An 18,317-nucleotide genomic window follows, 5' to 3' on the forward strand; every position below is an offset into this window, starting at 1 on the left:
TGTAGTAAAGCACTTTGTTTTTGTTGTTGCATTATTACCATAGCAACAGAAAATATAAAACAAGTTATTATACTGAAAAAATGCATGACTCACAATTTTCATAGACAGGATTGTTCTATTTGTAGATGAAGGGTGAACAGGTTGTACTATAACTATAGGTTAGTGTTACAGGGTGAAGGTCATTAACTCCACCTTCCCTCTCAGTTAGAATAGATTGATCATCTTCAGGACAATCATGGGGTGTATTGGTGTGTATTGATCTGTTAAGGTCTAATTATTGATCTCTAATCAGCTGATTTATTGGAATTTATTGATTCTATTTTTATCTTCTTTAGCTTCCAAGCAGAAAGAGAAGTCCACAGGTGGATTAAAGGATGCTAAAGTTCTATTCATTATTGGTAAGTGTATATATATATATATTCAAGGGGAGAGATTAAAATATCAGGAATATTTTCTTGGATTATTGACAAAATAAATTGCATTTCAAAGTAACTTGAAGTATATGAACTAAAGTGAAAAAAATGTAAAATGTTCAAAGCAATTTGTGAAATTATTGATAGAAAATCAGAATTTAACAACTACTGTGGAGGGTTAAAATTCTTTACATTTATTAAGTGTCCATTTGAGCAATTACCATCATTGATTATCAATACAAATAACTTTAAACTGGTTATCCTAAAAGTAATAAGATATTTATATTTCGCATTAATGGTTGTAAGTTATCTGTAAACAACATTTTGTGTGTGCCTATAAATAGTCAGTAATAATATTCATCATCTAAAAATAACTTGATAAATACTATTACCTGTAGCTGTAAGGGACATTTGTCAACTCATCAGATCTTTATTATAAAGTTGAAGCCTTCCTATATTTATAAGTTTTTAAATCTCTGTCTAAATGCTATTTATCTCTTATTTAAGAGATATAAAATCTATTGCCTCTGGAAAAAGAATTTTCCTCAACTTTCACATTGTACTATTTGATGATTATAAACATGATAAAGAGTTGCATGGTAAGTTGGATTCATTCATTGTTTTGTTGGGTATCATTTTTTGTGGATTATCCAAAAGTTACCCCTTTTCAGCCATTTTGAAAAGGGGTGGTTCCAAACCCAGGAGTAAAAGGGGAGGTGTCCAACTGAAAGTTCCCATTCAATTACATTGATTATCAAAAAAAAAGGGGGGGGGTTGGGTTGGGTTCCAACCCTACAGAACCCTGCCACTGGATTGGCCACTGAATAATGCATCCACAGTAATTTACATAATAAAGAGCTAGGGACATGTTGCTTTACTCATTTAAATAATATATTTTAGAAAATTAGGATAATCATTCAATCATGCTTATATTATTATAGACAATACTTTATTAATAAACCTCAGACACATAGGTGTACATGATGTTGTCTTGTATATGAATGTTGTATTTCCCACAAGCTGTTAAGCAGCTATCAATTAACCTATCAATCAAATGTTCTTTTTAATTTTTCAACATGAGTAATGTTCATGATGTTACTTCATACCCTAAGAACATGAAGTAAGATAAAAGTTATAGAGAACATTGCTAATAAGTTCTTAACTTTGCTACCAGGAAAAAAATTACAGAACGTGAGATATCCAATTTGTACACCTAACATATTGAACCCAGTTAAGAAAGTGGTTATAAAATTGAACTCATTGAAGCACCACTTAATAGATAGACAAGTTTAGATTGATAGATTAGGGGAGATCATTGTCCTGCAACTTTTATGTCATTAAGACACCATTATGTAACATTCTTCACTGGTTATTCCCTTCTGAGAGTACATTTTTAAGATTTAACTTTATACAAGGAATTATTTGATTCTGGAACAATATAATTGCATATGACCACCTTCAGGTGTTATCAAGTCCTTGGTTGGGTTGTCATGGTTGTTGTCTCTTTGACATATTCCAAATTTTCATTCTCAATTTTATTGAATTCCAATAAATTGATAAGAAATTTTTTAATGAAAACTCATAGATGATATACTTATTCCAGTAAGTCTGTACACCTGACTATAATTAAGCTCAATTCCAGTTACAATTATCCTAGACTGTATGACACAAATCAATGGTTTGGAGTCTTACATTTCAATTTAGCAGATGGTAATATCTTATTACTATTTTGATCCTTTAATCCAAATACCTGATGTCTAACTTTCTACAGGTACATAGTTTGTTTCTCACATTATTATATCTTATATTAACAGGGTACACATACACCTTTTTGCTCACCTGTCTGTTTTTAAATGACTGCTGTCATCTTTATTTAATATATTATATAAGAATTGGGAATCACTTAAGCATGATTAGAGCAGGCCCAAACTTAAGGCAGTGGGCCTTCCTTATGAAAACTTTTGGATCAACACTGAATTAGACAACTCTGCCAGAGTACAAATGAAGTGCCGTAGTAGTAAGCAATTATAGGCTACAGAGCAGCCTTTAATAATGAGAAAAACACATACCATAAAACCAGCTAAAAATCCCTGTGAGGGTTTAACGTACACTCTCCTAACCTTCATTTTGACCTTGGACAGTTTTATAGCAACACAACATAAGAACAAACTGTAAAAATTTGTTGCAATTGTCTTAAACTAAAAAAAAATTGATATGAGGCACAAACATAACTATCATATAAATAAAAGACACATTATTATGAGCATCAAAATAAGAGTACAATTACCTACTGAAAGCTAGTTAAAAGCCAATAACAATGATCCCAAATCATGTACTAGTAAAGACTGACAACTTTCAAAATGAAGTCATCTTCATGTGGCTCTGAATTGAATTTATAGAATAGAACCAAAAGGGCGAAAAAATAGAAAAAAGGGACCAAAAAAAATAGAGAAAAAAAGGGAATACAAAAAAGAACAGAGAATTATGAAGTGCAGGCCATAATAAATAATAGGTTTGTTTGCCCAAACATCTGATACTTCAATTTCTTTTTTTGAAAAAAAAAAAAATGCCTACCTACCTACCCACTGTCTCAACCTTTGGGTAGGGTTTTGGCAAACCAAAATATTTTTAAGTGTGGCTTAATGAACAGAGAACAATAGTCAGACAAATAAAGAAAACAGAAACTAGCTTTAGTTGAGACATCCTAAAAAATAACTATTACAAAAGTAAATAATGGTAAAGAATTATGTTATAAAATAATAGTGAAGATGAAAAATCAGCAGGAATGCCAAATGCTAAGATGTAAATTGTGTGATAAATAGATAAATGAACTGCTGGTTTCCTGGTCTTGACATTTATGACATAACTATTTTGTTATTGTTTAAGTTGTACACTTTTGTAACTTTTAGCAAACACAGTTTGTCAAATCCAACTGCATTTGATACAATGCCAGATTCCTTTAGTAACCCTCATCAGAATTTGATGGATAAAACAATACAAAAAAAAGATCACAATCAATAATAAATTTAACCCTCATCTGTTTTAATGTCAGATGTCATTGTTTTATTATCTGCTGACAGTCAGATAGTTTTGCTCATTCATTACAAAATATGTAGCAGCTTTTTGTTTACTATTTTTTAAAGTCAGATCCAAAAATATCTAGCAAAGTTTTTTGGAATTTTTCACATTGATCAAATTATTGTTAAAGATTATAAAGCAGTTGATGATATCAATACTGATTGTCCATCAACACATTAGCCAAAAATAAGACAACAGCACCAAAAATAGCCGTCTAGAAATCAGCATCTGGTCTTCCATATTATAGGCTAGTGTAACCCATGTGTTATTAGCTCTAAATTCCTTGAGTCAAAATCAAAGTTGTGAAAAAATTAAGAAAGACAACCATATATCTACCATTAACACTTAACTTTTCCTAAAAAACTTTTGACCATGTTAATATATGATTATGTTAAACTAGTTTTTCGAGGACTCAATACATTTTTTTTAAAGGAATGAAGAAATACATACAAAACATTTTTTATTACCTAGGTGGGCCAGGCAGTGGTAAAGGTACACAATGCGCGAAGATCGTTGAGAAGTACGGCTTCTGTCACTTGTCGTCAGGAGATTTACTACGAGCTGAGGTCCAGTCAGAATCTGATCGAGGAAAGCGTCTCAATGAAATAATGGAGAAAGGTGAACTGGTTCCCTTAGTAAGTGACTTTTAGATGGTAATGTTGATTAAAATTAAAATGCACTTATCACCCTAATTGTAATAGTTGTGAGTCTGTTTATGTACAACAGAAAGTTTTGAGGCAAAATAATTTTTGCATTACTTCCTTTCTATTACTGTGGATGCATCATTATTCATGGGATATTAATTTTCATGAATTTCTTTGTTAAAGATAAACCTTGAATGAGCAGACTTCGACAAAACCACAAATCAAATATCTAAGAAACTAAAATGCAAGTTGTCCTCAATCCATGAACTTGATGATACAGTAAAACCTGTATAAACCGGCCGGCTACGGGACTATGAAAAAGGGCCGGTTTGGACGGTGAGCCGGTTTATTCAGGTTTCCGTTTTGACCGGAAGTTAATGACTTGTGACGTCCAATATTTTGCATGTAAAAGTTCTCTCTGATTGTAAATTGTATCTGATAAATTTTAAAATACTTTGTTTTTCATTGTTTGCATTTGCTTAATGATGCTCGCGTTTTTTGGATTGTCAGACGAGAGTTTCGATTTACTTCCATGATCATTAATTTGAAATGTTGGAATGGCCGATTAAAAAGCCAGAATATTATCAAACGTAATTTCATCACTATCGAAACGTTGACGTACAGCTTACAATACCCATTGATTGTTGTTATCCGGGTGTTTTTCATTATCAAGGTCATTTGTTTAGGGGTTCATATACTCTTAATTACATTAATTATTACCTGTCAAAACCGGTTTGTCTAATTAATTTCAATGATCGATATGCAATCAAAACATATGAGTATTTGAACTTCATAATTAGGCCGGAATTCGAGTACACAGGGTCCGGTTTACAAATGGTATTTTAACAAAAACTTTGAAGGGGAAAAATTTGGACTTTCATTTTCGGCTGGAATAGACAGGAAATCATGGGATATTAATTTTCATGAATTTCTTTGTTAAAGATAAACCTTGAATGAGCAGACTTCGACAAAACCACAAATCAAATATCTAAGAAAATGCAAGTTGTCCTCAATCCATGAACTTGATGATATATCCTGATTGATTGTTGGTGTTCTAATGGCAGTATTAAGCAACAGCCATTTTTATTGGTGGAGAAAGCCGGAATGCCAGAAGAAAACCACAGACCTTCCATAGGAAAACTGACAATCCTATTCAATTAAGAATTGAGTCAAGTGCACTCGCATGAGCAGGGTTTGATCTTACAACCTCAGTGTTGACTGGCAAGTGATTACAGTAGAACTACTTAAACCACTTGGCCACTGAGGCCCCATGAACTTGATGAAAATACCTTCGTAAATGAATCCACAGTACTGGTACTCTAAAGTATGCAGGAAAAGATTTTCTGCTTCTTCGCATAATCACATATTGATAATGATTCTAAAGATTTTGTACTGTGAAATAAAATTTCCTCTAAAAGTTGGCAGGAAATGTTTGATTGTTTAATGATTGTTAAATTTTTGAAATGTCAAGCCGTTAGTAATGATCCCTTAAACTTCACAGAAATTGGCAGGCTTTTAAAAGTTTTACTGTGTGCCTTGAAAATTGAAAAATCATATTATGATATTTCAAATTTCAAGGCACACAGAGTAATCAGAGGCAAAAAATAAAAGATTTGTATTCTGGGACAAGCCAGAGAAAAAAATCTTGCAACATATATTTTCAAATGTTTGATTGTTTAATGTTCGTTTAATTTTTGAAATGTCAAGCTGTTAGAGTGGTAATGATACCTTTAACTTCACAGAAGTTGGCAGTCTTTTCAAAGTGATGATATTTGAATTTTCAAGGCACTCAGAGTAATCAGAAATTTCCTGTTGCATAAATTGTGAAGAAAAATGTTTGGGTGATTGATGTCAGAATAAAGTACCTTTAAATACTTAAAGAATATGTTTTTCTGGGACAAGCCGGAGACAAAATCGTGCAGCAGATATTTTCAAATATTTACATATCACAATCACTGATCTGTAGTTGACTGTGATTTTTATAATTTTCTGAGTCATACGTTGTTGATAATGCCAAAAAAGGTAAACATCCTTCAAAACATAGGGTGTACACGAAAATGCAATTTAATGCATATATACCTAGGATATATTTTGTGTACACTTCCCATGGCTTTTGAAGTACCATTGATATAGAAGAGATAACGAAAATAAATCAAAAATGTTAATCTAATTTGAGCTCACCTGGCCTGAATTTAAGTATCTGTTATAACTTTTTTGTTGAGCCTGCAACTTTTGTTGCAGAAAGCTCAACATAGGGATAGTGATCCGGCAGTGGTGCCTGTTGCGGTGGAGGCTACGGCAGCAGGTTTAGCTAACTTCTTAAAAAGCTTTATATTTAGGAAGGTGGAAGACCTGGATGCTTCATACTTTGTATATAGATGCCTCATGTTACGAAATTTCTGTCAGTCACATGTCCAATGTCCTTGACCTCATTTTCATGGTTCAGTGACTACTTGAAAAAAAGATAAGAATTTTTGTAATGTTAAATTCTCTCTTATTATAAGTAATAGGATAACTATATTTTATATGTGCGTACCTTGCAAGGTCCTCATGCCCGTCAGACAGTTTTCACATGACCTAAACCTCATTTCATGGATCAGAGAACAAGGTTAAGTTTTGGTGGTCAAGTCCATATCTCAGATACTATAAGCAATAGGTTTAGTATATTCGATGTATGGAAGGACTGTAAGGTGTACATGTCCAACTGGCAGGTGTCATCTGACCTTGACCTCATTTTCATGGCCCAGTGGTTATAGTTAAGTTTTTGTGATTTGGTCTGTTTTTCTTATACTATATGCAATAGGTCTACTATATTTGGTGTATGGAATGATTGTAAGGTGTACATGTCTTGCTGACAGTTGTCATCTGACCTTGACCTCATTTTCATGGTACAGTGGTCTAAATTAAGTTTTTGAGTTTTGGTCAATTTTTCTAATACTATATACAATAGGTCAACTATATTTGGTGCATTGAAGAATTGTTAGCTGTACATGTCTGCCTGGCATAGTTCATCTGACTGTGACCTCATTTTCATGGTTCATTGATCAATTTTTAGTTTTCTTGGTGAATGTTGAGTTTATGTGAGACTGACAGTTGTAATAAAGCTTTATATTTAGGATTAATCAATGATTAGTAAAGAAGGCGAGACATTTCAGCATGTGCACTCTTGTTTTCTTTTTTTATATGATTTCAAAAAAGAAGAGTCAGGTGAGCGACTCAGCCTCTTGAGAGCCCCTAGTTTAATAAAGCCATACATTGCCATAATGGAGAATCATCAAAAAATATAATTTAATTGTAAATTTGAGATACTGATATTTTGATGAAAAGCAGACATTAATTAGGGATCTGCATTTTAATTGTATATTTAGCTCAAACGTGACATGATTTTTTTACATTGTGCTGATGAAAACAGCATTGTGATTGAAAATGTAAATGACAGTTGTATGCTATCAAAATGATTATATATATATCCATAAAATAATTAGTAAAATAAGTAACAAGTTAACAGTTCCAGTTCAATCGATTTCATCCTTCCATTGGGACTCATCAGGTTAACTTGTTAATTATCTTACTAATTATTTTATTAATATATATATCTGCACATGTGAAAATTATTTTTTACGCCTATATATACATATATACCTTGGAGATATTAAAAGGTAAAGAACACATTTTTATCTGCATTGCCAGAGGTGAGGGCTGAAGCCTATAACTGACTATTTGCGCAAGAAATAAAGATATATAATATATCATTAAAAAAAAAGTAACTGTAAACATTTTGCAGATTTGATGAGTTGCTCTAGACACCTAAACAAATAATAAAAACATGGTACATGAAAAAAAAATCTGATTACATCCAGTCAACATGGTAGAGGGGAGGGTAGGAGGGGTACTGATCCCAATATCCCAGGCTTAAAAACATGAGGTCCCGAGTTTAAATTAATTTAAATTCCAACATCCTGAAATTCGAAAAAAGAATACCTGGAGCCTGAAAGTGTCAATCTCGAAATCCCCAATCCTGGAGTCCCTATAAAGGTCCTATCCCCCTCATGGTAAACTAAGTTTGAATATCTATGTCTCAAAAGAGCTATGTATGGTCTTTTTCAGTCATTTTTTCACTCATTTAAACTTTTCTTCAAATGGAACAAGATTGTAAAAATATTTTGTTTATTGTGTCATTGGGTTGCTGTCTCATTGACTTATGCATTGTACCTCTTATTTCCTTTTGTTAAATGTTAACATATTTTATGAAATCCAGTAGGAAAAACTGCCAATTTGAAAAATAACTATGATGTATGGGAGATAACTCTAGATTTTAACTCAAGAAAAATTATTGATTCTTCAAAAGACTTATACATGTACCAAGTTACAGGGAATAATTCGGAAAAAAATACATACTGACTTCATTGCTTACCTATTTCTTTAATTTATACTGGGTTTACCTTTTCAAACCAGAAGCTCTTACATATCATTCATTTAAGTATAAATTTAGCCCAATCTTTTGCAACAATCGTCTCATTAAGGGTCATGCAGCAGTTTTAGGTCATTCACATGGCCTTGTTTTCAAATACACTGCAGATTCTGTTACACTGATTTAAATTATATTTCAACTCTGTTTTATAATAATTAAATGCATTCAGCACATATTTTTTATTCAGTCTTATTAAAAAACATTTATTTATACAACTTTATCTACCAATCAGTGGAGCACAGGTCTTCACTATCATTCAGAAATCTCTCCCCAAATGTGCTGTCATTGATGACTTATATTTATTTTATGAATTTACCCCCATATTTAAAACCTTCATATACAACTTTGTTAAGCAGAATTACTGTTAAAGGGAGATAATAACATATGAACAGTATGGGAGATAACTATATTTTTTTTGTTTTATTAGGATGAGGTATTAGCTTTACTCAGAGATGCTATGGAGAAAAAAGTCTCAGAGGGAGTCAAATGTTTCCTCATTGATGGATATCCAAGAGAATTGGAACAAGGAGAAAGATTTGAAAAAGAGGTATTGTAGTGTTGTACTTTTGAAAGTTGTGCATTATTTTGGTTTAAGGATGACATGACATAGTTCACTGTAGGGACTGCAATATTGAGAAAAACCCATACTGTATTGTCAGCTATAAAAGGCCCAGAAATGACAATTGGGGAAAAATTCAAACAAGAAAACTAACAGTCTAATTTATAACAATGCAATTACGGAAAATAAATATGGCAGACATGAACCAAATAAAAAAACATTGAATCACAGGCTACTCATAATCTTTGGATAGGTATATTTAAAATGTGGCAATTTACAATTTTTTTAGATGACATAGAATTATGATTGAATTTGATAAGATTATGATAACTGATCAGTAATTGGAATTATTAATGATATTATTTATGTCACTAATTTATCTTATTTGTATTTGTAGGTTGCAGGATGTACTGGTGTACTGTATTTTGAAGTATCAGACGACACTATGACACAAAGATTGTTGGAACGTGGAAAGACAAGTGGCCGTGTAGATGATAACGAAGAGACAATTAAAAAACGTTTAGAAACCTTCCATAACCAAACAAAACCATTGATTGATCATTATAAAGATAAAAGTAACATTGTAAGTTTGTTGCCAGTTTTTTATTTTTGTGATCATGCTCAATTGGGGATACTTATCTTTTTGTGTACTGTAAATGCTTAAACTATTGGGATATTTTTATTGTTTGGAAAATTACAATGGAATAAGTTTCCTAAATTTGTATACAACTTTCTCTGAAATCACACTGAAATCAACTGAAATTACTGGGTACTCCTCTTTAATTAGTTAATTTCCCTTACACAAAATTACAAGGCTACAGCACCTGATTTGGATGAATGGCATTGGTCGACAGTTTTGGCCTAAATTGAGATCTAAAACACTTGAGTGAGAAAGAAACTGACCCATAGTCAATTAAAATATTTTAAAGCAAAATAGAATATAATATTTGATATCTATGAAATATAGTTTAACAACATGGTAAGTTTTATAAAATATTTGTAAAATTTTGCTTGGATTGGTAATGGAAACATCATTTATTAAAACACTCATACACAATGGGAAGAACCACAACACTCATACACAATGGGAAGAACCACAACACACAGACAGAGGTCAAATTTAGGCAGCTAATCATTTACTGTTACAGAGTTATGTCCCCTATTTAATTTGTATAATTGCAAATAAAATTGAGAATGGAAATGGGGAATGTGTCAAAGAGACAACAACCGGACCATGGAGCAGACAACAGTAGAAGGTCACCAACAGGTCTTCAATGCAACGAGAAATTCTAGCATCCGGAGGCGTCCTTCAGCTGGCCCCTAAACAGTTTGAGTTGTAGCGTGTGTTTCCTCACTCAGACACATTTTACTTTTAAAGTTTCTTATCCACCTAAAAATGAATTGAATGGAGAAAACTCAAACAAAAGTAATGATAGAATTGTAAGGAATAAAAAACCTAGTTTTTGATATGTTACACAATATAAATCATTTTTTTTTTCTTTTTCAGATTAAAGCAGAAGGAACAGTAGATGAAATTTTCACAGAAGTTCAGAAATACATGGACTCTAAAAAATGGTAGACATATTAAATCTGGCTCATATATGTTAAAACATTCATTTCATAAATAAGGAAGTAGACAGAAAAAGTTGTATGTTATAACTGGCATTACAAATGTAAAACTAGGACTGGCTTGATTCTGTATACAGTGAGACCAAAGGAACTGAACATTTTGCTCAGAGTAGACATAATATCAGTTTAAGCTGGTTTGATAACTGTATATTATTTATTGTTTTTCCTGGTACATGAGTTTAGTAAAGACAGTTTTTAAGTTTAATATGGAGAATTCAGTTGACTCAGGTTAGCAGCACACTATATTACACTTATCTTAAGGTTGGAAGCAACTAGGGGTAATTTAGTAAGTTTTTACAGTATAAAATTTGTATGTGTTCGCACACTTCATTACTACTAGACTGCTAGAATGGAGTTATTTTAAAATTGTTATGCATTGAAATCAGCAATTGAAATTTTGTTTAAATAAAACGACTTAAAAACCTGTTTTCAAAAGCTCAATGTAAGGAGATATTTTTGTGCTGGATAAAAATTGCTAATATTTGGTACAATTCAAAGCTAGCACGGTTTTGATTTTATGGGTTTTTTTACCTTTTTTTGTAAAATGACATTTACCCATGCTTATTGACTTAAAGTTTGATTTTACAACAATAAACAAAACCTCAAGAATACTGCTGCAAATATAATAAACCCTGCATCAATTCAATCCATGAAAAAAATGTTGATTGCATCAAGATATGCTGTAAGTATTGTATGCAAAAATGCTTTAGACAGAATTGGCGCTAGAAATCATAAAGGATCATACAGCAGGAGGTATTTGCATTGCTTGATATTAAATTAATTTAATTTTTTGCAAAATGATAAACCAATCATCATACAAAACCATGTTTAAGGTAACTCTATCAAACATATATTTAAAAAAAAAATGAAATTAGAAAAAATATTTAAAAAAGTATTACTTGAAATCTTCTTTTTTATTATTTGTTGCAACTTTTTTTTTTATTTAAAAAACCCCTTCATTTGAGTAAATAGTTTTCAAATTTAAAAATTAAAGATAACTTTAATCGATCATAATTGATGTGTAGAAGAACTACTTCCTTCAGTTGGAAAATCTGAATAATCTGTATGCAGGTTAAAAAAGGTTTTAATTGATACAGCTGTTATTCAAATATTACAAGAAAAGGGCATAGATTATCCAAAACCAACCCTTTCTTATTCAATTAATTTCCATTTTCATGTCTTTTTTTGTCGTATTTAATTTATCCATTGCTTTGTTATTTATATAGTACTTATGTCATAATTTTCTGTGATATTTAAAGGCATTTTGTTATTTACTGTTAGATGTTAGTTTTTACTATTTAATAAAATTGTGAGGCTGTCCCATTAAGCTTGTATTTATCTGTATATAGTATTGTGTTACTAAAGATATACTTTCATTGATATTACTTCAGAAGTAATTTCATTGGAATAAAGATGTGTAACCAAAGTGTTATCTGTTGTTGCAAAATATTTGATGATCCACAGTGTTATCTCCCTTGAACCAGGTTCCTTTAAACTTATATATATATTTATTAGGATGTGATGTGAACCTCTGTTTTAAACCAGTTTGTGAAAAATTAGAATCAAAACAATGATGCCCCATCCTTCTCTACCCCCCTAAAAAAAAATCATAAAATAAAATAAAAACTAAAAAAAATAACAAATGTATTAAGCATTATGTTTACCAAACTTTCAAGCATTGCTGAACATGGCAATACATGTTATGATTGTGTGCCCTTTCTGCAACTGGTTCTGCTCCAGAATACTGTAAGAATATCATTTTGACAGTAAACATGGAGAGAAATGGACTTTAAAAAATAAGATGAATAAAAGAAAATGATTGCTAAGTGTCACATAGTAAATATTCCGTTACTTATATTATCATTTATGTAGGATCCTTCTAAACTATAAGAGATACATCTTTTTGAGATCAGAGTAATTTTGTATGACATTACTAAACAATAGTAGCTTCATTATTTACTGAACTTTAATCAAATCATAAAGGAATACTTCAATGTGTATTCACTTTTCAGGTAAATGGGCCAAATATAAATCCCTCAACACACCTAATTATGTAGCTTAAAGATATACATGTAGTATTAACTTGCTTTATTAGTAGGTATCATAAATTATAAGATTTTCGTACAATAAGAAATAAATAAAAAAAAAAAATAAAGATGAGCTTTGCTACAAGTACTAACCTATTTATACATTTTACGAAAAAAATCAATTTTGTCAGGGAAGTCAACTTTTGCATTTGTTTTTTTAATTCAGGGGGTTAGTTAAGCTATTTTAAATTATTATGAATCCACCAACTTTTACACTATTTTTTGCCTCAGTGATAGTTTCATTTTGAGAAACTTGTCAGTACATCCAGTAGCTACAGTTGTGTCTGTGATCTTCTGCATCTTCATTGTTTTTTTCTTTATCTTTATCATTTTCTCTTTAAAGAAATGTTCAGTGATAGAGTTGTGATAATACTATGCATCAAAGTTAACTTAAACATGTTAAAAGGGATTTTGAAAATGTTTCTTTTGTTATTTTCTCACTTTCAATTCTAGAGAGCTGAGAGCTATGTTTCAATCCCAACATTCATATGTATGTATTTTTCGTTTTGTTTATTTTATGTTAATCTGTGAATTTGATATTGATCCTTAGATCTGTTTTTTTTTGTTTATCTTTATTTGTTTGTATACATGCTTTCAATATACACTGCCTAATGAAAGTATCTTATAGTAATATATAATATCTTTAAAATATTTCATATGTTCTTGTTACAGCTAAACTGTTCATTCTATTAGAATAGACTGGATTATCTCCCTTTTTTCTTGTAAGAGATATTTGTATTGATTGGTAAAATTTAGTGTTAAAAAAACAAATAGCTTCTTTTTCTGCTAGAATGATGCACCCTAATTTAAAGAGATTTTTTTTTTAAATATATTAAATGGCACAGTACGATTTAGACTTTGGGAAAATTTCATTCTAAATTAAGATATATTTTAGATAACATAAGCTTGCTTGATGCTTCCTATTGAAATGTACCTCCAAAAAAACCAAAGAAGACAACTCTTGAATTTAGGTGTAAAATGAAATTGAAGATTATATTAGTTTAAATGTCAACCTTTATGGTAACCTAGATAAGATGTTAGAGCATCATATCTTAATATGGCTTATTTGAAATGATCAATTTATCTACTTCATGTATTTTGTAATGCCATTTTTTTTTTTTTACAGCAAATGAAAACATTACTTGTTCATGAATAAAACAATATTTTATTGATATTGCTCAAGTCTTAACTTATTATTTCTGCCTAAATTAGGATTTGATTTAAAGTTCTATATGTCCAGATAAATTTTGGAAATATTTATAGTCAAATTCATTTGCCTTGCACTTAAAGGTAGATATTTTTTTTTTAATGGAAGTTAAAAAAAAAAAAAACTATTATACACAGCTACTTTTGCATAGGTACTATTTTTGTACTAAAAAAATGTAGTACTGGAAATCTTCTTTTAATATTCAGTACTATTTTTTTACTCTAAAATTATTGTAATATTTAGGTACCTGTATTTTACAGTACTTAATTTGAAGTAGATTTACAAATAGAAGCAAACCAAATGCTTATTATGTCAATTTGACGGTGTTTCACGAAATTTTCATTTGATCTTATTGACTTATAATTTTCTCAGCACAGTAGAGTGTTATGCCCATGTTGTCATAGGGATAATAGCGATAAACAAATTATCATTGGTCATCTCAACTCGATTACTTTTCTCACTTTCGACGTACCGGCTCAACCGAGAAAATCAATCTCTTTGAGATGACCAACAATAATCCCTAAGTATTCGACGAGTTTATTTTCCTTATTGTTGTCCATTAATAACACAAAAAATAAAATAATAAGATACAGCTGCATATTTTTCACACACCCCAAGTGACCTATTTGCACTTATGCTGAACAATATGATCAACGTCTTTCAATAACACTTTAAATTATTCAACCTTCCTGGTGAAGACAAAAGCTGAAACAAATTACATTTCCTCTCTGTACTTAGTGAATAATCAAAAGCACATGATACAATTATAACATAAGCTAATCGAATTAAGGACTTTTTAGATGAAAATACAATTTCGTAAATTACTTCGCTAAAATATAACACATTTATTACCCCACACTTCTTGTGCAAAGCTGAGATTTGGAATTTATATGTTGAAAGAAATAAAATGAAATGTAGACTACATATTGATAGGAGCGTGGATGTTCTCTCATTCAGGGTGAGTAATAAATATATATATTATTATTTTGATAATTGAATTAATTTTATGATGTGTCTGACATTATTAAGTTAGATTTGTTACTATGCATCGACAGACTTCAGGACTATGTGATTTGCAAAAAAGTTAAATTTGTACAAACTAAATGCATAAATAAAGGCAACAGTAGTATATCGCTGTTCAAACTCATGGGCAAAAAACAAAAGCGGGGTAACAAACTAAAACTGAGGAAAACGTATTAAATATAAGAGAACAACGACACAACACTACAATGTAACACACACACAGAAACGGACCAAGCATCAGAAAAAATCCACCGAGAATAACAACAATCTTTGCATTCATTACGTTGTACCTTATATTCTATAACTTCCATTTTGAATTTGATGCGACTGTCATACAAGTGAGAGGTTCAGCTAGCTTTAAAACCAGGTTTGATCCACCATTTTCTACATAAGAAATGACTGTACTAAGTCAGGAATATGACAGTTGTTATCTATTCGTTTGATGTGTTTGAGCTTGTGACTTTGCCATTTGATTAGGGACTTTCCTTTTTTTTTAATTTTCCTCAGTGTTCAGTATTTTTGTGATTTTACTTTTTGACCATATGAATAATTAATTACACAGTAACATTTTGGTTTATATCCATTTTTTTTTTGTTTTACTTCGGATGCAAGATTGGTGTAGTTTATGGAGGAGTAATTGTGGGACACCTTATCAAAAGTTTTTGAGGAGTAAAGTTCTGAGCAGATCTGATTGTTTTCCGTTTTTCCAGGTTTTTTTTTTGTGATGTCATCGATATATTCAAGAAGTTGTGTTTCGCATGATTTTTACTCCTTAAGCCGTGTTGTAGTGTGTCTAGGATGTGATTTACCTCTGAAGCCGTGTTGTAGTTGGTATAGGATGTTATTTACCTCTGAATGTTTCATGATGTAACTGGTGACTATATGTTCTATTATTTTGCAGCAGATACATGTTAGGGATATATGCCCGGAGTATATCAGCTGCTATATATTTCTGGCCTTTCTTATATGCTGGAGTGACATTTGCAATTAGTCAGTCATCGGATATCTTTCCTTTCTCCATTGAAAAAATATATATGATGGGTTAAGTTGGGGAAATTTCACTTGCTAGTTCTTTCAAGATCATAAAGATTGCTTGATGTTGTCTGGTCCAACAGCCTTGTTTTTTATTTTTTTCAGTTGTGTTGTCCACTCCATTAGTTGTGATGATTATTTGTGCGCTGTCTGGATAGTTTTCTTGAAGTTCTATAATGAGTTTTTCTTTGAAATATCTCTTTTACTGATGGGGCATGCATACAGCTGAGAAGACTGGTTGAAAGTGATCTTAAAAATGTTTGTTTGCTTTATCTATGGGGTCAGTTTCTAATTGAGTTGTAATCAGAAGTAACGTGATAATATCTCTTCAGTTATTTTCTGATTTTGGGTTTTTGAAAAGAAAGCTATTTTTTTTTTTAGCAATTACAAAAGTGTTTTACTCTATCTGTCTATAGCCTAAAATAAGAATATGCTATATGATTGTCCTATGGAACTTTGTATCTATCAAGAGTTATCGACCAAGAGTCACAATGAAGTAGATTTTAACAGTTATAGGCCACCGCACTGCCATCCAATTAGGAATAAAAACTCATACTCTGTAGTTAGCTACATGTATATAAGGCCTGGACATGACAAATTATGAAACTATCCAAACGAAAAAAAAAGCACACAGTGGGATTAATGACAAAACAATAAACGCAAAACAAATATGACAAACATGAACAAAAAACAACTACTAAATTACTGGCTTCTGATCTGTGGTTGGGTTTAACATATTTTTGGAGCTGTCACTCCCAATTCCCCTTATAACCAGGACCAGGAGCAGTAGTGTAACAGAAAAAAAACATATCAATAAAATTAAAAAAGATATAAAGCTTCAACCTTTGATTCAAACATATTTATTTAAAGTGGATTTGGAAAAAACTTATATCAATCCCTTTCTACTTTGCTGGTGTGCGTGCTGTAGCGTGCTTGTATACATTAGCCTGCTCTTTTTCGAAATCTTCAAGGGTGTATTTTACGTGCAAAAGATATTGCTCTCTCTTAACACTGGTCAGCCATTTATTATTTTTAAGGACTATCATCGTTTCTCAAGACCATACTCGCAAATGGTGTCAAAGGAGAGCCGATAATTCAGTCCCTAAAAATTTCTCTCCGGAAAGGGGATCGAACCAGAAACTTCTGTGTTAGAAGTTTGACGCGCTAACCACTACAACGCGGTACTCTTTCGTCTTTCAACCTCTTCGGGGAAACCTTTTGATTTTTCTCCTTCTACTGTTTTCTTTAATGTCGAGTATAAATATTCTCACCTATACCTTCTTGTCTTTAAGAATCAAATAATCAAAGACTTGTATTCAATGAAATCCTGACTTTGTTTTGATTTCTATTGTGCTCAGTAATAAAGACATTTTAATTAAGTCTTTTCCCCTTGCATTGGCTTTCCGTGAAAAAAAACCCTTCTTGATTTTTTTCTGATCTTTATTGTTTTTTCTCCAGCAACTTTTTTCTTTAATGTCGCTGATTTTTGAATTCGATAGAGATTAACGAATTATCAACTGTATTTTTGTCTTTAATGATCAGATGATAAAAAAAAAAACGCAGACCTTTAATATTCAAAATAAGCTGTTCGGTAAGATGAATTCTTAATTAATCATACATTTTAGACACTTCGGATCTTTGGAATTGAGTTTCCTGATCGGTAAACTTGACATACTGAGGTTTGGGCCAATCACTATTTCAGCGTTCAAAATTTCAATCTTTGCTTGTTTGTGCTATATTGCTTTATTCTAAGGAATGCGACTAAGACAAAATTAGCCGAGAATGTTTTGGATATTTTGACGCAAGGTTGATTCTTGCAATTCAAATCAATGATCTGTTAAATTTTTAGGAGTTATTGCCCTTTTGATTGATTGATTGATTCATTCATTTAATGCTTAAATCTTCGTTTTATTAGTTAATGTATTAGGTAAAGGGAGAATCAAATGACAGTGAACTTGTGTAAACAGGAAGAATAGTCATTTTGGACCCGTTTCATGCAAAATCAAATAAATTGAAATAGAATGTTATCAATCACACGGCAACGGAAGAGACATAATGTTTACGGCATTGTGCAAAGTAATCTTATTTTTACGTTGTTAAAAAAAATATCAAACACTGAATTGAATAATTCAAACAACAAAAAAGAATTAGTTAAATGGCGGGTTTTACAGTGC

General features: G+C 31.2%; 1 protein-coding gene across 4 annotated transcripts in view; it reads left to right on the plus strand.

The window, feature by feature from the left end:
• The window catches only part of LOC143062851 (uncharacterized), a 46,723-nt gene extending 32,665 nt beyond the window's left edge, over positions 1–14,058 (plus strand). For all 4 annotated transcript variants that reach the window (XM_076234662.1, XM_076234660.1, XM_076234661.1 and 1 more), the window contains 5 exons: positions 336–398; positions 3,963–4,126; positions 9,034–9,153; positions 9,563–9,748; positions 10,673–14,058. In XM_076234662.1, coding sequence (XP_076090777.1) covers positions 336–398; positions 3,963–4,126; positions 9,034–9,153; positions 9,563–9,748; positions 10,673–10,744 — 605 coding nt within the window. In that variant the 3' untranslated portion in view covers positions 10,745–14,058. The remainder of the gene's footprint in view (positions 1–335; positions 399–3,962; positions 4,127–9,033; positions 9,154–9,562; positions 9,749–10,672) is intronic.
• The last annotated feature ends 4,259 nt before the right edge of the window (positions 14,059–18,317 follow it).

Source organism: Mytilus galloprovincialis, chromosome 2, assembly GCF_965363235.1.
Source record: "Mytilus galloprovincialis chromosome 2, xbMytGall1.hap1.1, whole genome shotgun sequence".
In the NCBI taxonomy this organism is placed as follows: domain Eukaryota; kingdom Metazoa; phylum Mollusca; class Bivalvia; order Mytilida; family Mytilidae; genus Mytilus; species Mytilus galloprovincialis.